The sequence below is a fragment of the Falco naumanni genome, chromosome 7 (assembly GCF_017639655.2).
Source record: "Falco naumanni isolate bFalNau1 chromosome 7, bFalNau1.pat, whole genome shotgun sequence".
Taxonomy (NCBI): domain Eukaryota; kingdom Metazoa; phylum Chordata; class Aves; order Falconiformes; family Falconidae; genus Falco; species Falco naumanni.
The window spans coordinates 7,050,575-7,077,249 of NC_054060.1; the positions used below are offsets into that span (position 1 = coordinate 7,050,575).

Sequence of the window (26,675 nt, forward strand, 5' to 3'; positions counted from 1 at the left end):
AGCACAGTCAGCGAGGTGAAGAGCTGGAGGCAGCTCTAAGATTCTGGCTCTCAAACAGCCTCTCTACTTGTGACAGGAGCAGACCTCAAAGCAAACATGGTTCTTGTCACCTGTCTAACGCCTGAAAGAAAGAAAACGGTGTTAATCCACTCATCTCCCTTACCAGCCCTTTTCTTAGCTCTACCCCCGTTGCCTGGCCTCGCAGGAGTGAGCATCCAATTCTAATTCCCCTTGCTCGTGGCTCAGAGCTGTTACCACTGTCAGTACAGCTACGGACAATTCTTGTGTAAGTGCTGCGCTGAGATCTGCCAGAGTCATTTGCACTCTTTTATGGGTCTTCCTTTGAATTCTTCTACAATTTCAGTAACAAAGTTGCAGATTTTTGCAGAAGGTTAAACTCTAGGACACTGCTCTGCTGGGCCACAGCAGTCCAAAGCTGCTAACATGTTGGGTCTTTACTGCTTTCCACCACGCAGCCATGCCAGGAGCACAGGATCCGATCCAAAGCCCACCGAATGCAGCGGAAATCTTTCTACTCTTGGAAATTGCCCTACTGCTTCCAACGGCCCCTGGACAAGCCTGACTTCTCCTGACCCCTGGGCAGCCGAGGACACATAGGACGTGGTCCAGCTACCGGGGGGGGGGGGGGGGGGGGGGGGGGGGGAGGCAGCGCTTGTGGCTGCAGGATCTCAGCGCAAAGGGGAATTGGTTGCACCTGGGTCAGGATGAGAGTGTCCTCCGTACACGGAGTGGGAAAGGGAGCTGGCAGGGAGCTTCTTCCTCCTCTTCCTCTCCCAAACAGCCCCCTTAACTGGCTTGAACAGCCCGTCCTCCCTGCTTCAGATTAGTGCTTGGCCCTCCTCTTGTCCACTGCTGTAAAAATCAATTTTTATATCTCCTGAGCTTTATGCACTTGTTTCCATCCATGTGATGAGCGCTTCCAGGAGTACATAAGCTCACTGCCTGAATCTTGGTGCACTCATACATTGCTCACTTCATTTTTTTCCTGGTCTTCCCAGTCCTGGGATCAGTACTTCAGATGGCGGTGGGAAAGGCTGCGGGAGATGAAGGACTGGGCGGCTTTTGCTGTAGCTGCGTCCAAATTGTTGAAGTGGTGAAGCAAAGGATACGCAGCAAGCATGGCGGAGGAGATGGCCAGGCGGCTGCTTTTTGTCAGAGCTTCCGTGCCCCTCGCTGGGCCATCGCTCCCGGCTCCGGGGTCGTCCACCCGTGCTGCCGGGCGGGGAGAACGGGCGGCGGCGGCGCGCGGGGCAGGAGAGGGCGCCCCCTGCCGGCCGCCCCCTCCCACGTGTAGCCCTCCCCGCGCAGCCCGGCCCTCCGCCCAGCGCCTCCAGCTGGCAGCCAATAGGGGAGCGCGGGGCGCGGCCCGCGGGGTGTCCGCGCCAATGGGAGCGCGGGGCCGCGGGGAGGGGCGTGGCCGGGCGCCCACCACGCCGGGTCTGTCGGCGGCGCTGATTACTTTTTCCGAGGGCGGGGAGGGCTCAGTCCGGCCCGGGCTCCCGCCGCCGCCGCCGCCTCCGCTTCGCGCTGGGCCCCCGCCGCTGCCATAAAATGTTTGACGGTTGGCTCCTGCCTCTCGTGTTTCCCTGCCTGCTGCTTTGGGGACTGGACGCCGGCACAGGTAGCGCTTCCCTCCCCGGGCTCCCCGCGCCGGCGTCCCCTTCCCCGGCGACGCTGACAGCCCTGGCCGCGGGTTCGGCGGGGCGGGCGGTGGGCGCCGGCCGCGGGCGGCAGCGTGCAGGCGCAGACCGCAGGGCATGCACCGGATCCCCTGCGTGGCCGCAGTCCCAGTCTGCAGGATGAATTGCTTCAGGCTTTTATATTTTCTTTTCCTGTCCTCTCGCTGCTGCTGCTGTAACGTTTCATGTGGAAAGCTGCTGACTGTCCTTGGCTGCGGCTTCGGCTTGCTCTGCTTTTCCCCTTCTCCCTGCAGAATTTTATTTGGGTTGGTGAAATGCGATGCTTGTGTCTGAGCTATATATTTTTTTTTAATGATACAAGTAGCTCTAGCGTTCGCGTGATTCCTCTCTTCCCTGCACATTTTTGCCTCTATGTGTACGTGTATATATATGGAGGGAGAGAAATAAACCCCTTTCCTCCGCCGGCTCCATTGTCTCCGCATCCTGTTCAGTTTCTGCGCTGAAACGCGAGCGCCGGGCTGTCCGCGCCCCGGCGGGACGGGGCGTCCCCGCGGGGAGGGGGGTGCCGGCGGGGCACAGAGCCCCCGGCCGCCCCGTCGGGCCGCGGGTGCGAGCGCCTGAGCCTCTCTCCTTCTCGCCTGCAGCTGGCGGAGCGGAGCTGGAAGTGGTGATCCCGGAGCGAGTGGCGCTGGAGAAGATCCACCTGCTGCCGCCCGCCGTGCGAGGGGATCGCGGCGGCCCCCGGCGCCGGCGGGCGCTGCCGCGGCAGCGGACGGCGGCGGAGGCCCTGCTGCTCCGCCTGCCCACCGCCGGCGCCGAGCTCTACCTGCACCTCCGTCGCGACCTGCGCTTCCTCGCCCGGGGCTTCGTGGTGGAGCAGCGGCGCGGGGAGGCGCGGCGGGCGCCCGGCCCCCGGCGGCCCCCGGCGGAGCGGCTCTGCTTCTACACGGGACACGTGCTGAACCGCAGCGACTCCTTCGCCTCCCTCAGCACCTGCGCCGGGCTGGTACTGCCCCCCCGCCCCGCCTCCCCTCAGCGCGGGCAGCCGACCCCCGGCCGCCCCGGGCCGCGGCCAGCCCTTCCGCAGCCCCCGAGGCTTTTCCTGCCAGCCCCGGCCGCTGCCCGGCCCCTGCCCCGCCAAGGCGGGAAGCGGCCGTCGGGCCGTGCCCGCCCCTCCCCTCCCCTGGGCGCCCCGCCGCCCGCTGTCACGCCCGTCCCCTCGCCTCCCCGTGCCCCGGCGAGCGTGCCAGCTGTCCCCGGGAGGACCTTCCTGCCAGCCGCGGCCCGGGCGCTGGGAGCTGCCCCAGCCGCCCTGCCCCGCGGGGGCGGGAAGCGGCCGTAGAGCGGCGCCTCACCTGGCCGCGGTGCCGCTCCCGCCCGCGCCTGCTGCTCCGTGGCCCTGCCCGGCCCCTCGCCCCCCGGCCCCGGCGAGCAGTGCCGCTGGGCCGCGGTGGGTTTTCTGTCAGCCCCGGCTGCCCGCTGTGGGAGCTGCCCGGGCCTCAGCCAGGCTGGAGGGGCCGAGGGCCTGAGGCACAGCGTTTCAGCCCTGGGTGGGCAGCTGGGCTGGCAGGTGCTGCAGAGGGGCGTCCCAGCTGACAGACCCCTGTCTTGTCACTGCTTCCTTCCTCTGTGCTGGCTGGTGGGTCCTGCTGTGGGGAATTTGGTCGTCTGCCTGCCCTGCTCGCCCATCCAGCCGCTGTCCCTGGCCTCAGCACAGCTGGCTCCTCCACCGGCCCTTTCCACCCAGCTCAAGCGATCAGCGTTGGTGTGTGAAGGTGTCTGTGGTGCAGGGACGCCTGGCACCCGCATGGCTGGAGGCACTGTCCCGCTTGGGGATGCTTTTCCCACCTCAGGTGTCCAGGTTTCTCCGCCTGAGGCTGTAACGTTTGCAGGTGGCTCCGCAGGGCCTGTGTTCTCTGCTGGGTGTCTGGGTCGTGTGGGACAGCCTTGCTATTTCTCAGTGGTGAAGGCTGAGATGCTTAAGGTGATGGCTGGATTGTAATTCTTGCCTATAGCTTGAAAGTTCTGAAGAAAGTTACTGGGGCGTTGAGCATAGCTTCCCAGCACAGGGCCCTGGGATGCGTGCTTAGATTCTCGGTACGGACCTGCTGATGGACATTTAGTCTTAAACTATGTAGTAAGAAGCTTGTCCTGTGCTTTGCACTTGGGGCTTGGCCCTGCATCATTCCCGGGCCATATGAGGGCGCTGTGCCTCGTGGAAGAGAAAAAAAAAAAAAAAAAAAAAAAAAGCTCTGAGGTGCTGAGTGCTTGAGTGGCGCTGTAAATTGAGCTGTATACCACTGAGGGCTTTCTCAGAGTTTAAAACTGTTATCTCTAGTTCGACCTTTAAATCACTACCGGCTCTGTGCTTTTGTCACCAGGCACGTTTTGTTAATCCCGTTCATGAAGTGCTGGGCTTCCAAAGCTACCTACTCCAGCACATCTGAAAAGCACAAAGAGGCAGAGAAGAAACCTTTTTAAAAAGAGGAATGTAGTTACAGGCACAATATTAACTGCCTGAGATCAGGGAATGGAGGAGGGGGAATGAAAAAGATTGGCGATATTCCCAGTAGAAAAGTTGGAAAAGAAGCAAGACTAGTTAGTCTTTGTTCATTACTCTGCAAATACGAGCTGCAATGTAGCAGTATCTGTTTGTACCATATGAATTCTAAGGAACAACTACATTGACATAATGGAGCTAGATGCACTTGGGATCAAAAAGTGGTCAATGTCAAAGCTGCTCGTTTGTGGCACCTTTTGAGGACCAAAGCCCGTGCTGCCGCGTGTTAAGTGGCAGTGTTGGTAAAGCTCTGCTTGCCTTTGCCTGTGGATCTAGTCCTGGGAGTGCTGAGAGTGGTGTGGGCAGATGTGTTGGGAGATGTGTTTCTGCATGTTGGAATACTCCTCTCCTATTAGAGGAATCCATTCATTTACTCTTCATTCAAATAGTCACCAGGAGTGGAAAAAGGGCTAAAAACAGGTGCATACAAATGAGTTAAGGTTTATAATACCCTTGTGGACTGAAAACTAAAGAACAGAAAACTTAAGTTTCTTTAAGATGAACCTAAACTTAAGATGAAACTCAGTAACTTTTGAAGTGGTTTCATTAAATTGATCTACATCACCATGTAGATAGACCTTTTTAGTCTAGCTAAATGGACCTTTTGACTTCTTAACTCTGTTCTTAAACGTGAAACGTAACAGATTTTAGGCTGCTTTCAGCGTTTACGCAGCCTTTTGCAGTGGCCACGCTAAATCAGCATACCTGTAGTGAAAGCTATGCAATTTAGCGGTAAGAAGTTTTCTGGGCTCAGAGGAATTAAGAATTTGCCTCAAATTACCTAGGAAGTCTTGAATCTGCCATGAGCAGAACTGAGGTCAGGTGACTAGAGGCCAAATTTTTTGCCTCCTAGTCTGGCAATTTAAAATACTAAGACTATCACTACGGTGGGTGTTGAATTTTCCCATTGCTTCCTTAAGCCCCATTTGCAGCAGAAAGAATAAGGCTTTGTCCTCATCAGCAGCACAGCCTCACAGGTGGGGATATGGACAGGGCCTGCGTGTTGGGCTAGAAGAAAGACCTTGGTAGCGGAAACCTTGCAGTCTGTTTATCCTGGCATTTGTCTCTTGAGCAGTGCTAGCGCTGCAGTGGGAGATTTCCTGAAATATCCAGTGTGGGAGTGCTTGTTGGACTTGAGCTGGATGATCAAGACATCTCATTCAGAAAAGCTGCTTGCTAAAAAGTAGAGTAGGTAGTAATTCTGTATACAGATCTCCAGCTGGCTCAAACTTTGTTGCAATCATATTCCTCAACCATGCCATAAATCACACAAAAAGCGATATAAAATGATCGGGGCAAATGGAGTTCTAATAAAACAAAATCTCTGACACAGTGGCATGAAAACTGAGCTACAACCAGACTGAGCAATTGCTTCCTGGTAATGATATCAGATTCCCAGTGCAGCGTCTAAAGGTTGTGTTTTGTTTTTTAAACTCTGCTCGCAGATGCTGCTGTTAACCAGCATGTGGTTTGCTGTAGTTTCCTGCTACAGCTTGCAATTGCATCAAGAAGGGTGGTTGTGCTCTCGTAGCTACATCAGCCCATAGCACATTTAGGACTGGTGTACCTAAGGTCTTATCTGCACAGTTAAAGTACTGCATGTGAGGATACTCCAACCCTCCTGTTCCTCTTGACAGCCTGGGAATTGCAGTGTAGACAAGAGGTAATATGTTCCTGAAAAGCGCTACCGTTTTCAACTTGGCAGGACTGTATCCTGTCTAGGGAATGCAGTTGTGTAAACACTTGGATTCTGACCACGCTGCAGGACTGAACTGTCCTTTCCTGGTGCTGGGGAGACACAGGCAGGAGCAAAGTTCTGCAACTCATTTGACCAGCACTAGAAGACAGTAGGCAATATAGGAATTTGCCTCTTTTTTGGAAAGTTCCAGCTTTGTAAGGCCACAGTGTGTGTTACCTTTAGTTGTGTAGTGCACTAAGGCCTCTGCTTCAAAGTTTGAGATCAATTCCTAGATGACATGTGTTAGGTCTCCAGCAAGGAAATTCCAGTTTGCTTGATATAGCTCAGAACTACTCATCCATTGCATTCAGGTGTGATTTCACAGTCAGGTTTTGACTGTTGCTCTCAGTGTGCTATCCTCACCCTCTCTAGCAGAGCAGTGTTACCTTCTGTAGAGCTTTTTCAATTGAAGCCTGGAAAGCACCATGTATTTGTGGTGATTACAGTGATGCTTTTTCTGAGTCCTAGCAGGGCTTATCAGTCCTGCAGACAAGATAAGAGCTAGGTAGGGTCCTGTGCCCTTTGGGAAGACTTCTTCCCCAGCTGTACATTGCAGAATGCTGCCTCAAGCTATGTGCAAAATGTGGGGTTTCCAAAGACTTAATTTGATGTACTAATGTTTTACCTTTTTTTTTTTTTTAATTTTTTTACATGCTGAAGTGCTGGACTGCTTTGCAGTTGGTTGGACTGCCACGTCAGTACCTTACAACTGATGAAGGCTTTTCGTATTTCTTGTACCTGAATTTCTGAAACAGTTACAGTTTTAAGAAGGTCACAGGTTCATGTTAAAATGAACGTTAGGTTTTGACTTAAAAATGAGCTTGAAAACTCCTGTCTGAAACCACATTGGAAAGCTGAAAATCACTGGGATGCATTTAGAGGCAGAGGTTTAATTCTAAGTAACTTCTCTTCCATTTTGAAATCTAGAATCTGATTCTGGGTTCAGGACTGCTCTTTGGTCTGTCTCTACTTGAAAGTGGATTGTCATTCTCAGTTCAGATAAGAAAAGAGGTTGTGGCTCCCTCCTGTTCAGCTTGTTCATATAACTCTTTCACACCACATTTTTGTCATCTTTGAACTCAGCAAGTTCCTTATGCAGACCAGGTTGGTGGAAGTGGATGATGCACATTACAAGGGCTCATGGAATAAGAACAGTGATTTTTCTCTTTATAGGATAGAGTAGCTGAAGCTACACCTTGAGAAATGCACACTGGAATTTAGGAAACCTTAAATATTTTGCAGTATTGTCTCATACAATCTACGTAGAGAAGAAGGCTTCTTTTCTTCCAGACTTCATGTATGTTTGCCTCACGTTTGTTAAGTCTCATGCAACTCCTGGTAGGCAAATCTTCCAGCTTGTTAAAATATTTCTGAATGGTGGCTCTTCAGTCTGGTGTGTCACCTTCACTTGGTACCATCCACAAACTTTGTGAGAGCATAGATGTAGACAAGCTTTGGCAAATACAGGCAAGGAGAGATGGTAGAGCATCGATCTGGGGTTCATGTCAGCCAGGTGTTTCCTTTTCTCTGGAAGGCTGGGCAGAGATGCTCTAAGTCTGCTGGAGGTGATAAGGGAAAATGCTGATTATTATGAAGTCATGACTGTGCATTTGAGTACTAAACAGGGTTAAATGCCAGAAATGTATTTCCCAGTTAACTGCAATACCTGGGAAATTCTGCCCCTGCTATTGCCCACGTTGCTGTTTACCAGCGATGTTGTAGGACCAGATGAAAGCACTGTTTGGATGCATTGCTCCTTCTAGGGACTCTGAATGCCCACTGATTTCCCAGCAGGAGTAAGTGCCTACACAGAAACTGGATGTCTCGGTGTGGGTTTGGATCCAATATAGAAGGCCAGTCAGGGCAAAGAGAAGTCAGTAGGTTGGACTGCAGCCCCCAGGGAACAAGCAATAACTCACAGGACTCCTAGTGAAACTGCAAATCTGCTCTGCCCTTGGGGGGAAAAGGAAGAAGAATATAGAAGATGCCACGGCCTGTTGGTTTTAAGCCTGGCTGCTTATCAAGTGGAGAGTGAGTGATAAAGGTGAGCACTTCCACTGGTGGTTTGTCCTGTTTCTTAGGTACTTTAGATTGGTGAATTTTCACCTAGGAGGTGTTTGCTTTTCTTCATTGGCTGTAGAGGGAGATGATGCTTGGTTTAGAGCAGATGTCTAAAGCTCGGTGAGCTCAATCCCTGTCCAGTGGTAGTGAGTGTTTTCTGTGTACAGCGGCATGGTGCTGCCCTTCAGGTGACTGAAGAGCCTCTGCTCTTACGGGAACCAGTGCAGTGCAGGCACGCTAAGATTGTAAGATGATACGATTTCCCCTGAGGAAACCTTCAGCTCTGCTGAATTCTCTTGTCTGGGAGAGGAGCTGTCTGGCGTGTGTCCATAGCTGGTCCATGGGTTGAAAAGTAAAACCTCTTAAAATAACCATGCTGGGTTTCTCTGTGCTGGGTTTTTCTTTCCCCTTCCACAGTGGACAAAAGGGAGAGCACGTTGTGGTTTCCTTGTTTAGCAGACTCGGAGGCTAGAGCAGGCTGGAACAGAGGTGCAGTCAGACATTCCTGGTTATGATCTGTTCTCATAACTGAGTGTAAACCTGAAATGACACTGGAGCAAGACCTAATTTAAAGCTTTTGTTTTAAAATTGATTGAATTGCACTGGTAAAAAATAACTAACTGAAAGCCGAAGCATGGTTAATAAGGACAGGACTAAAAGCCACGTGAAGTTTACTAAATTGTGTTTATGGTGTTTGTTGTTCTTCACTTTAAATATTAACTTTATCTTTAAGGAAATAGTTAAACTAAGATTTACAGCATAACAGTTGAGAAGAAGTTGAGAAGCGGTTGGAATTTGTCAGATGTTAAAAACTGTTCTCTTTTGTGCGTGTTCATATGTATGTAACTAATGAACACATAGGAGCAAAAGAAAAATCTGTTAAAGATTCAGCATTTCACAGGTCTCATTCAAAGATGTTGTGAAAATAAAAAGGGCTGGAAAAACAGTGTAACTATTGGAGAGTATTAATGTGTGGGAAGGTCCAGCACCACGAGCAGAGAACATTGAAGATTTGGATTTCTGTCCTGAGTTAGCCCTCGAGCTGCTGTAGCTCCACCAGTACTGCCAGGGGACAGAGGCAGAACAGTGAAGCAGGACGATATGATTACAAACGCTGTTTAAGTGCCAGCATTAACAGTCTCATTACTACCATTGTAATTTCAGTGATATAGTATGAGGACTTTCCTCCTTTCCCTGCTATCATTTAGCCTGAGAAAAGCTCTAGTGGGAAGGAATATAGTGTGTAGAAGAAGAGTGAACTACGGGTAGTGCAAGCGTAGATTAGAGGGTGAGCAGATTGCTTGAGTGACAAATGTATGTATAAAACTAAGAGTAAGAGCACGTGAGAATATTTTGGTGGTTTGGATAACAGGGCCTTTTTTTTGCTAGGGAGCAATGTTGAGCTGACTTCTAAATTAAGGATATTTCATATCCTTAATATGAAAGATATAGCCACTGTTAAGCACAGTGGTGAGTGGGGCTGTAGTGGGAAGTGTGGATTATTGTTTGGTTTAATCAACTTGTCAGTTGGGTTGCCTGCCTTTCCTGTTAGCTGAGCTGTGTGATTCTGTCAGCTATACGGTTCAGTATTACTAACTATACAATCCAGGCTGGATTAGCAATGTAGATGACGATCAACTTCTACGCCCTTCTGAATTTTTGGGCTCCTGGTGATTCCTGTGTCTCGGGTGCTCTGGGATGGTGAGGCTGGGCAGCGGCTGCTTTCCTGGACACTAAGCAATACTGGGGTCTGGCACAATGGCAGGTCCTGTTTGTACAGGCTCTCCCAGTGGAAGAAGGATGAGAGGGAGTATCCCAGCTTTTGATATGCATCTCCCCAGGCAAACATGAATTGGCAGATCCAAAGCATTTTATTTAATTGGAATGATTTCCAGAGATGTGGGGAAAACGGCTCTGACAGTTACGTGGTCTTCTGTTTTACTTCTTTATCTTCAAAATCCAGCTTTCTGCAGGCCCTGAACATTATAGAGACTAGAGAAGAAAAGCACAGAGTGTTTGTCTAGTACTGATGTCTGATATCTCATGCTGAGATTAGAACAGTATAGTATCTGGTAGTTGGAGGATTTGAGGGAGGCAACATGAGGAATGCATTTCTTGTGGAAAAAGCAAAATAAGGACCAGAGTATTCAAGTTACCAGGTCCAAAAGATCTCATGCGGGAACACAGGTTTGAGGACTCTTTAGAACCCAACTGGCAAGTTTGGGGAAAATTTTAACTCCCTAGGAATACTTTACAGGCCCAATCCTGCAAATCCTTCCTGCTTGAAACTCTGCTTGCCTTGTCAGATTAAACTTGAGATGGCGTCTTAACCTATTCCAGGGTGAAGACGCGCGCCTCTTTCCCTCTGTAGGTTTCACAATTCCAAAGCAAATGTGAAACATAAGTCCTTTCCAATGGTTTAAATTATTTTCACACTTGATGCCAGAAAGTTGGGATAATGTCGGGTGGTGATGAAACTGACTTCTTCTTACATATTTTTGGCACCAACAAAAATGGTTGGCAGTCTTTCAGGAGCTCTGGTGTGGCTTTTAGTACCATGGCACCAGATTTACAACCCTTCTTCTAAATAATTAAAACCTATATTAAAAAAGGGGGCTGGGGCTACCTCCCAGCTGGAAGATTGGAACAAGGAGGGGAAGTAGTGGAGAACATCGTAAAGGAGGCTGGAAGAATAAGTCACTAGAGCTTTTGCTGTCTCTGAAACAATTCTGACAAAGCCCAACTTGTAATTTAAATGACGAGGCAGCCCTTTTGGAAACTCCTGGGCAGAGTGGGTCTTGTAAATTGGTATGCATTCTGTAGGGCCAAGAAATAATGTCGATTTTTCTTCATAAATGGGAGCCCTTCTGTGAGGTGTCAAGGCATTTTATACTTAATCAGTGACCTAGCCCCAAGGGCATGGTCTCTTTTGAAAAACCTCAAAAGAGGCGTCTCTTGTCTGTTTAGAGACAGGGGACTAATTGTTACCACTGTGCTTTGCAGCCATGGCAAATAGAAACACTGATTATTTTTTTCTTTTTTTTTTTTTTTTTTTTTCTTTTTATTTTTTTCCCCCCAAGTGCACTTTTGAAATTAGTGACCCTTTCTCAGAGATCCTGGTTTCCCCTGAATGTTCTTTAGTTAGTACGGCTGTCAAAAGGAGAGCTCTCATTTCTGTTAGCAGAAATTCTTCTTGCTGGAAGTACTAGGCCAGAGGGATTTCCTGGGTGTACGTGAGGACTGAGTTTGGCAGGGAGGTGTGGAAACGTACAATATACAGTATGTATGTAATGTATATTATAAATCATATTAGTACAGTCAGCTGTTGAATATATAGTATTTGCATGTACGTGCAGAGCATTTGTTTGGATGGTTGCCTGGCTGGCACAGAATAGGGGGGGGGGAAGCAAAAAAATGTCTGGTCTCCCTTTATGTATGTATATAGGATGGGTGTTACAGACATGCAACCTAGCAGGAGGACCCCTTTGTCTGCTCCTTTACCTATAAAGTGTACCATAGGCACAATCTGATGCCTCCTGGCAGGCCAGATGAGATGAGGCCTTTTGTTTCTAGCAGGAGAAGTTGGATCAGACCTAGAGGGTTCTCTCGGGGCAAGGGGGTATATGGCAAAAAGCTGCATTTCGAGACTTCTAATTGCAATAGAAATAATCATTGGATTAATACAATGAAAAGTAAGAAACCCTCATGGTACATATTCACTTTCTCCCATGATTATAATCTCAGTGTTGATTAAACCTGGAGGCTTTGTTAAGTTTTAAGGTGATACCTTTACTTTCACTCTCTTCTTTTTATGCCAGAGACGGAGTGGAAAAAGCATAACGGAAATAAAAGCTCTGGGTTGCAAGCAGAGGAGGGCTCTCCCGGGGCAGACGCTGCCTTCCAAAGATGTTCTTGCCAGCCCTGGTGTAAGGTCTGGACTTGGTGCAAGAAAGGCAGGGGTTTAGTGCTCTGACCTGCAGCCTATGGAGTCTACTGTTATTTAGACAGGGTCTTTGCCTTCCTTATATTACTTATTCCAGGGATGGTGGAAAAGCTTGTGACGGGGAAGGTACAAAAGCCCGTTCCCAGCTTGACCTCTGAAACTCAACCCATGGCTTTCAGGGAGAACAGTGCTTACTGTGTGGCCCCTATTGTAGTCAAGAAGAGGTATTCAGTCCCTGTACAGAAAAACATGGGTGGCTCTGCAACTCCAATTCACTCAGTGTTGTCTGCAAGGGTGATACACATAGGCAATCTCCTGTTTGCAGGCAATCTCACCTTTTTGCTCTGCTGAGATAGTAAATGCCTTTTAATAACAATGCAATTCTAGCTGGCAATTAGGAAGGTGATTATGAAAGAATTTCTGTTAATGGGATTTATTTGTCCTCAAGTGAGCTGAGCGTCTCCTAAGACACACGTATCTATGCTTCCAGCTAGAGTGGTGCTCTAGCTGGAGGGAGAGAAAGAAAGGAAAGGAAGGAAAGGTGTTGACAAGAACCCCTACCTTTTCTTTGTACATGTACAGTGCACAATGTTTCTTAATAGTGCTCAGTGATAAGTATGAGAAGCAGATGAAGTTCTTTAGTCAGTATTATGCGGGCTGAACGCTATCATGATCACTTTTCATTTCCTCACCCTGTAAATAATGATTGCAGTGAAATGATCTAGGTTCAGGCTGGGTTGATAGACAAGGTTAGGATACCAAACTGATGGGGTTATTTTCTTCTCTTTTGTGAACAGGCTGGCTATATCCAAATTGGATCAGAGCACATGCTAATACAACCAGTGAATACATCAGAGACCTCATTTAGTGGAAAAGAACACTTCATCAGGCGTAGACGATCCACAAAATCAAGCTACCCCATGAAGTCGCACATTCCTGATGAGCACTGCAAGGTTGTAGCAGGTGAGCTTGAAGTGGCTCAAGAGAACAGCCATGAGTATGCAATTATATTTTTAACCGTTGTTCTGCCAGATATGTCTGTATTTTGTAATGCAAATATTTGGGCAGCTGGAGATAGTGAAAAATGGCTTACTTTAATCAATCCTTTTGCTACTTGAAGCAGGAGTCCACATCACAAATGTAAAAATTAAGACATGTGCTGTAACATTCAGTTTGTGAGAGGATAAACTCTGAAATGGGTCAGAGTAAACTTCTGCCTTAACCATGTGATATGGCCACTGGTCAGGAAGGTGTTCACAATGTTTTTATCCAAGGCCCCAGATTTTGAAACTGAAGTCAGTGGTGACTGGTGCTCTTTCACCTCACTTTTCAGCTAGACTTGTGCCAAGTAGGCATGGCTAGAATGGTGATCCTGGCATTTTAGAACACTGAAAGTGTCCCTTCAGATACTTTTGTATAATTTAATCGGAAGTATTATCTGTGGAGTCCAGCTCCAAGGACCCAGCTCATAACAGGATGAAAAGGTACCTGGAGTGGGGAAGAAATGCACAGTTTCTCTTGTAAAACAATTTATTTTGTTTTTCACCTTCTCACATGTCATCATTTTTACTTCTGTCTAGCAGAGCACACAATCCATAATAAGAGTATATCAGGGTACGTGGTCAAATGGGCAGACTTTGTATTATTTTTTTTTTATTGCTTTTGTATGGGCTTATGTGCATTTGAAACTGCCAGACGTAGCTCAGCAGGGTAATTTTTTTAACTAGAAACTGGATTTTGCTTTTTCTTTCTGCTATTTGACTTGTCAGGCTTAAGCTCTAGCTATCATGCTATAGGGCTTTTTGTTTCTTTGAGTTGCAACTTTTAAGTTGTTTGCTTAAGGCTTTGTGAGATTAATTAAACTTTTATTTCCTCTTGCCTTGTGTTAGAGGGAATGAGCTCATAAAGATTGCAAAGAAACTTTTAGGGTCTTTGGCTTTCCTTGGAGATCTGTGAACCCAGACTTGAGGTCTGGGAGTCCAAAATGTGATAGAGCTCATACAGACATCTAGGCTAGACTGGATACTGAAGGAGCTACGACTGTGACAGAAGGGATCTTGTGTGAGTTAGGTGGTGGAGTGCTTGAGCAGTTTTTGTCTGCCATCCTGTTACGCTGGCTGTGGGTACAGTAGCAGCTGAAATGCAGACATGCCTGTGTGTGTGAAGCTATTCTAGACCAAACAACAACCTCACTAGCAATTCCTAGTGCTTTTCTGCTTAAATAGTTTAGCAATATGTAGTATATTGTTTCAGTGGGGTTTCTGTAGTATAACAAGAGTTGGGAGGTGAACCAGCTTCCTGTGAAATGGCAATGATTTAGTTTTTAATTGTGTGTCTGGCAGTTAATAGTAGACATTCTCTAATGCTCTGGATTCAGTTTCCAGTGTCATGCTGACACACCTTGCCAGTGTTGGGATCCTGGGCTTAAATCCTATGGGTCTCTACGGGTGGTATGAGGTGCTGGTGGCATGTTCCAAATTACCAGTCTTCAGTTGCGACTCAGTGTGACAATGTTAAAGTTATTTTTTAAATTAAAAAAAAAAAAGTGATGGTTGTGGATCTGACTTAAGCCCAAGAGTTTCCATTGGAATGGGAGACTAATTGTAAGGAGATCCAGTTCTTTGGTGATGGTCCTCCTGCCAATATTTTTCTCTTGTCTTTCACCTTCCTCCAGTAAAGGCACCACAGAAGGTCAGTAGCTTTACTACATTTTTGCACTTAAGTGTGTGTGCCTGTGAGCTGTTGCAAACCTTGCTGGTGTTCTAATGCTTAGCAGCTGAAACCCTGAAAAGATGCAGCTGTCTCACACCCTTTTCATTTGGGTGGATTTTTTTGTTGTTTGGTGTTAATAAAAAAACAGCTGCTGATATTATTTCCTACTATTTTTCAAGGGAAAATGTCTAACTAGTCACCAAACATATCCTGTCTTCTCTGATTTTTAAAGCCAAACACACAGATTGTCAGCTAGTATAACCTGGTCTAGTTTTTGGCTTCTTTGGAGCAATTGAATTTTATCCTTTCTGGAAATCTCTCTGGGCGGGTTGCATAGAGGGTATTTTTTTATGAACTCTGCAAAACCTCTTCTTTAAGTTTCAGTGTGCCTGTATATTCTGTTCCTTTTATTCCTCTTCTGCCCCATTACCCCACCAATATTCTAGGAGCTTCTGCCTTCTACTAGATGGACTGCATACCAAGCGGAGGCAGTGGGTCAAGGCATCTGTGCTGTCTTCTTCTGGGGTGCCAAAGGGACAAAATGGCAAGCAGGACTGGCAGGTTTAATGGGTACATGAGTAAGACTCTTTGGTATGGGAACAGTTGAGTGGTCAGGAGCAAGTGCTGTTGTTGGATATAAAGGGACATGGCCGCAGCAGGAGACACAAAAGGCTTCCTTGTTGGGAACAGCACTGGGAGCAGATGTCTGAATGGACTGACTGGAATAGGCAGCCATGAACTTAAAGTCTGCCTGCATCTCTCAGGTTTTGTTTCTCTCTTTTTTTTTTTTTTTTTATTTATTTATTTATTTATTTAACCAAGCCTGTGTACCAGCAGAGATGACGTGTGCTTGTTCATAAGGTTGCCTCCTAGCTGGCACTGCTCGTTGGTAAATCTTGTAGCCAGACCTTTATTTTCTCTTGTGTGAGTTGAGCTCTTAGTAGTTCAGCAGGTTTATCATTCTCATGGGTTCAGTGTAAGCCAATCTTCTTTTGATTCTCTGAGTATGGAATCTTGGTTCTGGTTAGCGTTACAGATCCCCTACGTCTCCTTTTAGAGGAAACATCAGAATTCAGCACCGCTCTGATTTCCTAGCCAAGTACTGTAGGTGCTGCAGCACTGGGTTCATAGAAAATGCATTACAAAATTCTTATGCTGTAAAGTAAGACAGCCATTAGTTACAAGCTGGATTGAACCCAAATCAGTCCAGGAAATCTGCCTCATCCTTTTGCCACTGAACCTTTTGACCTTCTGTCTAGGGGCAGGGTGCTGCCTGTCCTTGGCAGAACTGAAATTCCCTCCCTGAGAGGAAGGGCTAAGGGAAATGAAATTGGGGAGATACTGAGTAATTATATGGGATCACAAATGGGAAGAGGAGATGGGTGAGTACCATGGCATCAGAACTGTGAAAATATGACAGTAAAAGGCAATACTGAAAAAAATGTTTCTAGTAGCAGCTACGACTTCTTGCAGTTTTCTGGGGTCCCACTATATGCTGCTCCTCTCTTTGTCCAAAAGGGAATATGGATAGTCCCCATGGTTGCTGGGATCCTCCCTGCAAGCTCTGTCTTCCTCAGGTTGGCCCAGAGGTGACTGACAGGCAGGTCCTGAGCTTGGGGGACCTCATGGCATGGGCTAGGTGGACCCTTGGTCTGATGTGATGTGATTGAACTTAACTCTATGTGTCAGCAAGATTAATTACGTATCTGTTAGATTTCTGATCCACAGACAGTCTGAGGAGCTAGAGTTTCCTACTGCAAGCAAAGTCATTGAAGTTCTTTGTATTTGTTGAGCTAAGAGCACACATGTTCACACATACACATATATGCACACACTACTACCATAGCTCAGCTTGTGCAAAGGTGGTGGCCAGGCCACATGGGCTGAGTGTGTGTCTGAGTTCTGAGGCAGAGGGGATTGACAGTCTGATATAAAATTTATTTAAGGCTATGGATCTTGTTCTGTGACTGGGTTTTTTTTGCCTGCCTGATGCTAATTGAGGGGCTAAGCATGGGCTGGATGTGGGGAGAGCATGGGCTGTTGCATGTGACCGGGATACCCCCAGCACGTAGACGAGGAAATTCGGGGACTCTGTGATTCCCTGCCCTGCCCCGGGATCACACAGGAGTTTGTGAAACAGCGGGGAACAGATTTTGTATCCCTTGGGTGCTGATTTTTTGTGTTGACCGCAGGCTGGCTATGCTGAAAAGGGAGCAAAGCACCGGACTGCTGCACAGTGGAGAGTGCTACTTGCTCGTGCAAACAGTCACTGCTTCAAGTAGCCGTGTCGTAAAATAATGAAATGGCTCATGGGTTTTGCCACTTAAAGGCAGACTCCTGAATGTTTTTCATTGTTGCGGGAAAGAAATGTAAGTCATGGCTGTTAATAGGCTTAGCACGTTAACGACCTAATTGACTCCTGTCTGGTTTGGATTAACTTTTGTGCACAAAGAGTTTAGAAACAAAAGAATTAATCCTCTCTGACACACAAAAGGTCCATTCCTAATGAAATTGTGTGGAAATGATGATCTAGGGGCATGCTTCCAGTTTCTCCTGGGAAAAGGTCTCTTTACTATGGTACTCACCAGTGTCAGCAGACTGAGGGACTGATCAGATTTGTACTAGAGGCTGTTTTTCACTTGCTTGTAATTTGGCTCACCCCGGCTAAAACTTGGCAGGAAAGAATGGAGGTTGTAAATACGGGGGAAATATTCACATATTAGACATTTTAGATACACATCCTGTATTGCGGAACAACATAGAGAAATACATGTCTGTGTAAATACAATATAAAAAGAGTATTTTTCAAAGCCACAGCATTGCCATGCTTGAGCATTTTCCAGTCCTTTGCTGTTCTTGTATGTTCTGAACTGACAAGAATCACCTCTAAAGATGCCTTCTCCTTAAAATTTCATAATTTAGTGGTACCTGGCATGATCTGGATTTACTTGGGATGCAAATAAAGCATGAAGCATCAGATGCTGAATTTTTAATGTTAGTTAATGATCATGTCATAAGAATTTAAACGGGGCTAAATTGCTCAATGGTAAATTTATATAGGCATCAATGGACCTGTGACATATGAACTTAACTGATTGTAAAAAAAGATACACAGTGATGTAATGACTTGTGTGTGTATTTGTAGGGGGAGGAGGAAAGCATTTTAGGAAAGCAAAATGAACTTAATCAGAAAGTGGCATGTGTCAGTGCTACCAAGGGGACAGAGAGCATAGCTTTCCAAGGGCATTCCTCTTGTGTTCCACCCAGAAGTGTGGTATTTTTCTCGCAAACCCCAGCCATGGGAGAGGGCAACTGAGCTGAATGGTTCCTTGAAGCTAGGTAATGCTAGCAGTCTGGTTTGATAAGAAGTTGTTAAAACCTCTAAAACAACTCCTTTAAGTGGTATAATATGTCCTACAGCATGCAAATTTATTTTTAGAGCTGCAGGAGAACTTTGTGGGAGCCAAATTTCTCCTGGAATAATCTGTATAAGAGGATTAATCTGGCCGTAGTCAGGAATGGGAAATTACTTAGGGTCTTGCATGACTGGATCTTTGAGATTTGAATTTGAAAGTGCCTACTAATGGGTTAAAAAAAATCCCGGATCTGTGGCTGATGTTTTAATTCCTTTGTTTAAATTCTGAAGTGCTCCAGCAGCAAAGGATGGATCCCATCACCTTGGGCCAGGTGCTATTGTTAGTCATATGATATGTGTATACGTATTATTTTTATCACCTGTCATCCAGCAGGAGAAAGAGTTCAAGTCACAATGCACGTTTCTGCTCAGGCATGAACATGAGCCCCTGTGAGGCAAACAGAAAACCTATTAAAAGGTTTCCAGGTGCATATGCTGTGAGGGTGAAGGGAGGAAAGGTTGGGTTTCATTTTCTCTGAAGCATGCCGTCATTAGGAACACGGGAAATAGCTTCACACCAGTGATGTGAAACACTTCTTTGGTTTTCATCTCTAGACACTGGGCTACATCTGGGGTACAAACCTGCTATCATATACACTGTTCTGATTTTAAAAAACAAGTTTGACTTTGTTGTCAAAGGTCCTAGACTTTCTTTCTGGACTTTCTGGAGAGAGAATGGAGTCATAGGGAGTTTTGTTTGTAGGTTTTAATACATATCAGTCAGAATTTCTGTACAGATGAGCCAGATGGGGTGAGAGAGAGATCTCTTTTAATGTATCATACATAATTTTTGCAGTGCTCTCAGATTTGGCCTAGACCTCCATGAATAGACTTTCTAATTTGTTTGTGGGGACAGGAGGTAGCTACAGGGCTAATCTGTGTTTCGGCAGTTATCTGTGGTTCCCACCAATCTCTGACCGCAGAGGAAGAGCTTATGGCAGAGACGAAATAGGCAGACCAGAGGGGACTATGGGGGAACTCTACCTTCTCCTTTATAACTCCCTGTAGCTAAGAATGGGAGTAAAAAAATACCTGAGATGGGGCTTCTTTCATTTCCCTGTCTCTCTGTGACCTTGTAATATATACAATAAAGCTGTTTCCACCTGACAATATCCACACACTCAGCTGCAGTAAATGGATATAGTTATGTTAACTATCATGGAACATAATTTGCTGAGATCTGGTCACATATTTTGTATGTTTCCTGTGCCATCAAGGTCTATGGATGGAAAAAAAAATCAGTTTTTCTTGATGAAACTATCAGTGTTAAAACCAGAATCAAACAATGATACGAAAGCATAGGAATCTCCTCTAACCATGTCATAAAACTTTCTATTTCTTTGGGAAAAGTAAGTTCTGTTATAACTTTTCCAAAGGTCTCCAGTGATGTATTAAAGTCCCCTTACATAGAAGTGATTTGATATAAAATACAGTCCAGGAGCATGAGAGAGAGCAGCTTGTCTTTGGAGGGAAGGTTGTTATTTCATGTTTATGATATAGACCTCATAAATTACTCTTAAATGTGGGTTTGCTCTAAACCCTTTTGTCAGTTTAAATGAACCAGTTTTCGTTTAATGCTAATGTGCTGCATGGAGTGAAGCATATGGTGAAAAAACAGGAAGATCAACATTTTAATCCACAAAAAATGCATTGCTTCTCTGTTTTAACAATTGATCTAAGCTGGTAATAATTTAAACAAGTGCTAGTATGCAGGTATCAAATGTAGGGAACACTTCCCTTAACAGGTATAAATCCTAAACACATGTTACTGCTATGTTGCATTTCCCCATCTTTAATCATTGTCTCTTAGCTGTGTTTTCTCTGCAGGTTTGACTTGGCCTGAAATAGCAGTTGTTAAGGCCAAAAAATGTGCACTAAAAATAGAGAGATGTACTGCAACCTGTATTAGTCCATATTAGGAAGCATCTGTTGAAGAATTAAAGCAAGGATTTCAGCAATGGGCTATGCAGAAGATGTAATGTGATTAAGTGTTTGCAAGCATTGAAGTATTCCCCGTATCAGAAATTCAGCACTTCACCCATGGGAGTGTGTCTCACTTGTGTGGATAAATCCCTTGGTTTTTCCAGGTCCCTGGTCTTCCAAACGGGGAGTCTGGATTTCCCCTGTAAGTGTGTGATTGTTTCCTTATGTCTGATAAACAGCAGCCTATTGGAGCAGTCTACCATTCAGAAGTGTCCTTTTCCATCACATGTGGCAAGTGGAGTTTTATTGCCAGTCTGTTCTGGATGGAGCCATCAGCATGAGGTCAGCGTGGATAATGTGGAGCAGGAAGGACTCCAGTTTCTTCTTCCTCTACTGTCAAGGTGCAAAAGAGACATGAAGAGGACATGGCAGATACGCATAGTGTATAGATTTCTTCCCCTTTCAGAGCAGCTGCACGCAGTAAAGCTGTACTGCTTCTTCGCTTGGTTCCTTATAAAACTTAATGCTAGTTTCCACTGGAACATATTGAAGTCTAAACTGGCAGGTGGTAATGAGCTAGGCTGCCTAGTGTACACTGTCCTTGTCTCAGGATGTTCACAGGAATTCCGGTGGTTGTTCTGACTAGAAAGGGAGACAGGTGGCTCCAAGGAAACTAAGGTACATTGCTTACCTTGTAACTGTCTTTGTGTTCTCTGTACTATCATAAATCATAGGTGAGGGTTGGAGCCAAGAGTTGGGAACTGGGACTCTGGTCTCAGTTCCTAATGTAGATCCCTTGGGATCTTACCTATAGAAGTTACCAAGTGTTGGGCCACCTACATGTTTGTGTGGCCAAGATGGGAAAATTTTGGGGCAGGTTTTGCCTCTGTTCAAAAGCTCTAAGTTTCCTAAGTGATAGATGTCCCAAACTGTGAACCCAAGACTGAGGGCACAGAAAATTAGAGGTCATTTAGATTATAACCTCTAACTCTCAAGCAGCTTCTTTATTTACAGATTAGGGCTACTAACTCTGAGCTGGTGATGGTATCGAGAGCCTTTAGATCTGAAAGTTGTATAAACTGACAGTTTCTTTCTCAGCTCATCTGTTCCCTGAGTAGTTTGACATATTTGTATACATTAGGGATTGAAAGTAACTGTTACACTACTTTTTACTTCACTTTGACTTGCTGAGCCAACACTGTTAAGGAAGATGAACCTGTATTCTTTACTGGTTTTTGCAAATCATCAGAAGTAAATTGCTCAGCTTTCGAGGAGGTCTGTGCCACCTCTCTCAAGGTATAGGTGTAATGATGAGGCCAGACCATAGGTGGGGAGCCCCTGGTTTGGAGAGTCCCTGAGCTCTTCCAGCCTCAGAAGTGACTGGAGTTGAGGTGCCAAAGCTCAGGATAGGTTGGTAAGGCTGGCAGTTGTAAAATCATTCTTCGGAAATTAAGCACGTTCACTGCAGACTTATTAAAATAAAATAAACCTGGAGGCCAGTGATGCCATTTTTTACAGTATAACTTCAGCCAGGCATTTTGTACTCTCCAAAGCCCTGATTTGTGGTTGATCTTAGATCTGCTGAGTTTGTGATCAAAACTGAGGAGCCAGAGTTCAAAGTCTTACGTACATGATGCCTTATCACTAGGACCTAATTATATTTGTGTTACAGGATCTTCCCCCATGGCCCCAAGCAAGTTGGGACCTTTGTGCATCTGTCACAAAGAAAGGAAATCAATTCAGCTTCAGAGAATTTACAGCTAGTAACAGGGAAAATCAAATACAGGATGAGAAACCGAGGTACAGAAGCTAAGAGGGAGTGACAGAGCAGGTATTGCCATTCCCACTTTAATAGTCTTACCATTAAGTCATGTTTACTGTGCCTGCTTTCTGTACCATTAAATTGTCTTACCTGACTGTCTTGCATGAGTGGGTCCTTGTTTCTAGCTGGATGGAAAGCCTACAATAAAGGTGTCCTTTTAAAAGGAGATGAGCACACATAGTTCAGGAGGTGGCAATCTTTGAAATCCTGCAGACAAATTGAACCAGTGAGTGGACAGAGATCATAATGCTTATCTTGTGCTGTCTTACAAGCCTGCCATTAAAGACAAAGTCTTGATGTGTTAGGTTGATGACTGAGTATGTTTTGCAGAATAAGGTTTTAACTGATGTGTCCAAGCTACAGACTAACTTGGATAAAAATCCTTGCAATAAAATTTCTGTGGTGTTTTAAGATCCAGCCCAGAGTTCATGACTTCTGTCTCAAATTCTTGTTTGCTGCTGTGCCAGACAAATAGTCATGAACTTGTGATTTGTTATGAAAGTGACCATGTTAAAAAAAAAACCAAACAAAAACAAACACAAAACCAAACCAAAACAAAAACCCCCAACACCTTTGGGAGATGGATTAGGGAACTTTGGACCATTCTGCTATGAAATGATTTTTTTCCTACCAGTTGAAAAAACTAGTCTGCCATGCTAGTCAGAAAGAGGAGGCTCATAACCCTTTTGTAGAACAAGGCATTAAAAATGAGAGGACAGCTTTAGGTCTGTAATCAGCTGGGATTTGAATGAGCAAGCATTTTAATTCCTGAACTTCAGACTACCCACTGGCATCAGCTAGCTGTGGTAAATCTGAAATTCCAAGCTTTTAATAGAGGTATAAAAGACCAGTGAACAGGGACAATTTTATGCTGTGTCCTGACAGAGGTGAAGGGGGGCTCCATGTTCTCATGGCTGGAAATAGATTGGGGGGTGCTGGCTGTGGCAGCAACTCCAATAGTGTCTGCTTTTCTTTGTTTCCTTCTTCAATCCTTGCTTGTGTCTATTCTGAGATGCCATAGAAAAGGTGTCAAGGAAGCAACTGTGTGGAGCAAGGGCCCTGGAGGTAAAGTGTGGAGTTGTGTGGTTTTTTTGTTGTTGTATTTTTTTTTTTTTTGTCCTTTAGGAGATCAGTGTTTTGAAAAGAACCTCTGTTGTTGTATGGATGGAAACTGCAGCTGTAAGGTAACCAATACACAGAACTTTGGGTGTAAAGCCCAAAGGAGGCAGTGAAGGGATGTTTCTGGTGGTGTCCGTGAACTTTGAACTGGCCCCCTTTATGTGCCTGTGGTGATCTCACAGCTCTGAGCTGTCCCAAGATATATGGTTGCTCTTTTAGCTCAGGCATGTTAGCACATATTCTTCAGTGGGATGACTTCTGCAGCAAATGTGTTGTCATCCTGGAAGTCTCAGATCTCTAAGCCTGTTCAAGTTTGTCTTGCTTCTAAACAGGAGCAACTTGATCCCGAGGCCAAGCAGACAAGGTTGCTGACTTGTACAAGGGCATCCACTGTGCTGATGCTGTGCAGTCAGTCTTTTGAACAAACTGTTCAATAAATGGTTTGGAAGCAGCCCTGCTGTCAGATCTAAACATGAGGAGTAGATTGATTTAACTGTAGAGTATTTTTCTAGGTGTGTTTTTAAATAATAAACTTCCCTGTGTTTCAGCCTACCACCCCTTGATCTTAAAAGGAAGTCTGCCTGTACTCTGTTTAGGTTTTGCTTTTGCTCTGGTTCTGGGATGTAAGTGCTGCTGCTGACTTCCACTTTCTGTTTCCCTTCCTTCCTGGCTCCACCATACACCTTGCCTTCTTGATTCAAAATGAAATCAAGTCATTATGCTAGATTTAAAAATTTCTTTGAAATTAGTGCAGTGTCTAGATTAAATAGCGATGCTCACAGACATAGATGTAGTGTCATGATCTTTTAAACATGGGATTGATAGACTTTTGAGAGGTGTTTGTATCCTGCTACCAGTACCAGAGAAACTTTGTGGCATCCTGTCCCTCTGATAATTCAGCAAACTTGCCCTTCCTTGTACTGACGTGGTTTTAGGTTAACTAGCAAGCATATACCCCAAGTACTTCCTTTCTTTAATTTCTAGGCTTGGTTTGTGTGCAGGATCTCCTTTTGCTTTCTCTCTATTTTGATTTGTGAAAGTGATGATTTTTACTTCTAAGTGAAACTAATAAAACCTGCCTAATGTGAGTATCAGTGAAAGATTCTCTAGAAGCTCCTGGGCCATAGGGAGAACTAATGTTAGTTGTTTGCTCCACTTGCATACTCTCTCCTCCTTTTTGTGCTGCTGAAGTAACAGCATAAAGGAAAACAGAGCTAGCTCTCCATGTCTCCATGTGAGGGTATATAGGGATGTTAAAGGGGTCGTGGGTGGAGGGGAGTTAGCAGCAGGCTTCCTAGGGAAGAACTGGAGAGGATTTTTAAGGCAACAATAGGAAAAAACTAGGGAGAAATCTGGCCTTGCAGAAAGGACTCTGCTATTTTACTTTCATTTGTGGCTTTTGTTGAACTGCATCCAGAAACTTTCAGTAGATTTAACTAGAATGAGGTAGCTAAAATTACAAAGGGAAAGATTAGGGAGAAAAAAAAGGTGGAAGGCTATAGGAGAAGTTGCTTTTCAGATGAGTCTGGGAAATAGTGTTGGAAGAGAGGTAGGAGGAGCAGGAAAGGACTCTGCAGTTACAGCAAGAATGTGCCAAAACCCAGACAGTGCTAGACAGGGCTTTTGGTGTGTAATAGGAAAAGGTCATTTGGGGCGGTTGCTTTGGAATTGTACATCTGCTGGGTTGCCATAAAAAGCACTGAACATAAGGAGTTTTCTACTGAGGCTTCAGAAGAGCTCTGTTATGCTTCTGATCACAGTAGGGACTATGGTTTTTTGCCATTCTGAGGAAGATTTCAAAGACTACTGGACTGCAGAATGTGATATGATCATGTTTTGCAGCCAAGGAAAGGTAAGACCCTGTAGATAAAAAACAGCTAATGAGCTTGTGAAATGTTACATCCGTTTTACACTGAGGATCTGGGAGTGTATCGCTCTTCTCCTATTACCTAACAGTCCTGAATTTTGTGGTACTTTTGTCCAGATAGACTATGTAACACACTGTCAAAGTGACTGGCAAAAGAATAATGTCCCTTGTGCCTAGTCACCCATAGCATATATGTGCTGTGTTGTAGATTGACTGTTTCAGCTCATATTTCACATGAAATTCTCTGACCTCTTAAGCGGGGAACACCTGACTCCTAAAATAGTGTGCAGTTTGGTTATGTGTGCTCCCCACAATGTAAACTCCTCTGGCAGGCTCCTGCCCATGTTTTATGGCCTCTTATGCTTTCACGCTAACACTTAACATCTGCACCACAAAATTTGTAACATCAGTTTGTTCAAATAAAGAATCCTCCAAGCATTTAATCCTTGTTTTAATGGCTGATGTTTATTTTAGTTTGGGGTTTCGTGTACTTGTTGGAGGGATTCTCTGCCCATAGTCCATAAATCATGCAGGGCAGGAGTGAGACTTCTCCATGCTGGCTTGTTTCTGAAAGTGAGGCTCTAGACATCGGGCTTTTTGGTACCTCCATAAAGTTGACTCACCTCAGGTATGAGTTGCAGATGCATTTAGTGAGGATTTTTACTGTTGGCTTTGGATCTTTTCCTCCTCCTCTTCATCAAATGTCTGTGATATGGGATGTGTGTATTTCTTTGTTCTGTTTGTGATGGTTCATCCGTGCAAATGATAGTTGTTTTCTCCATGTGCTTGATCATGCTGGAAAATTGCTTGCGTGTCTGGTAGGCAGAAAGATGCAAATAGAGACCAATGAACTTAGTCCTTTGCAAGGACAAAAAAGGACAGAAAGGATAAAGAAAAGTTATCCTGTAAAGGAGCTACAAACTTAAAAAGGGGAAGAAAAGGAGTAAAAAAAGGGGGCACACACACTCGTTCTTCTGTTCAAGTAGCTTGTGCTGCTTTGCCTTACGCCTTCTGTAGTGTATCATCGGTGACCACCTGAGCTCTTTGTAGGATCCCTTGAGTCCATTACGTGTTACCTGTTTTAAGTGCTTGGACAATGTGAGGGAGAGGATAAGAGTAAGAGCCCAGATTCTCTACGTGAGGTCATTTTGGCTGTGTTTCTAGGCAAGCCTGTGGGGTGGTAGTTTTCCACACACAACCTCTAATCCCTACCACCCAGTGGAAAGCAGCCAATCCACAGTTTCAAGTAGAACTCATGGAGGAACGGAGGCCAGAGGCTTTTTGTGAACCAAGACTACCCAGCAATTTGCCAGGAGTCCCTTTACACTGCTGCTCTCCAGAAATCACACCTTTCAGAGTTTTGTACAGCTGCTTTCTGCAAAGAGGTGCTGAATGGAATTGGCGAAGCCCCGCCAATTCCTTCATCTGCCTCTGGAGGAGGGAGCACGCCAGGCAATCCCATGGCAAATGACCATGGCATGACCTCTTCTCCCTGGAGTGCAAGCTACAGTGTAGCTTAGTGGGTTCCTCCTCTGACACAAGTGGCGGCTTTTCCACCAAAAAGGAGATTTTTGAAGTGAAAACAGAGTACTCTGAATTTATTTTCTTCCACTTAAGCCTTTTTAGACAGCTCATTCAATGCCAGGCCTGGGCTTATTTGAGTCTAGGCCTAGCCCCCCCTAAAGAGCAACTCCTTTAGAGGTAGATTTACCCCAGCTGAAAACTTCCTATGTATTAGGGAATTATCAAAATAAGAATTTGATGGGAAAGTGCTCCTATTTCCGGGAAGGTTCTGATTGCAAGCAGCAAGACCCAAAAGGTCAATGCTCTTGCTGGAATAATTTGCCGCCTTTT

The 26,675-nt window shown here is 45.5% G+C and overlaps 1 protein-coding gene across 1 annotated transcript in view; it reads left to right on the forward strand.

Annotated features, from left to right (window-relative positions):
* Nucleotides 1-1,504: 1,504 nt before the first annotated feature.
* Nucleotides 1,505-26,675, forward strand: part of ADAMTS17 (ADAM metallopeptidase with thrombospondin type 1 motif 17) — a 192,426-nt gene continuing 167,255 nt past the window's right edge. The window contains exons 1-3 of the mRNA XM_040602291.1: nt 1,505-1,642; nt 2,306-2,667; nt 12,761-12,926. Coding sequence (XP_040458225.1) covers nt 1,573-1,642; nt 2,306-2,667; nt 12,761-12,926 — 598 coding nt within the window. The 5' untranslated portion in view covers nt 1,505-1,572. The remainder of the gene's footprint in view (nt 1,643-2,305; nt 2,668-12,760; nt 12,927-26,675) is intronic.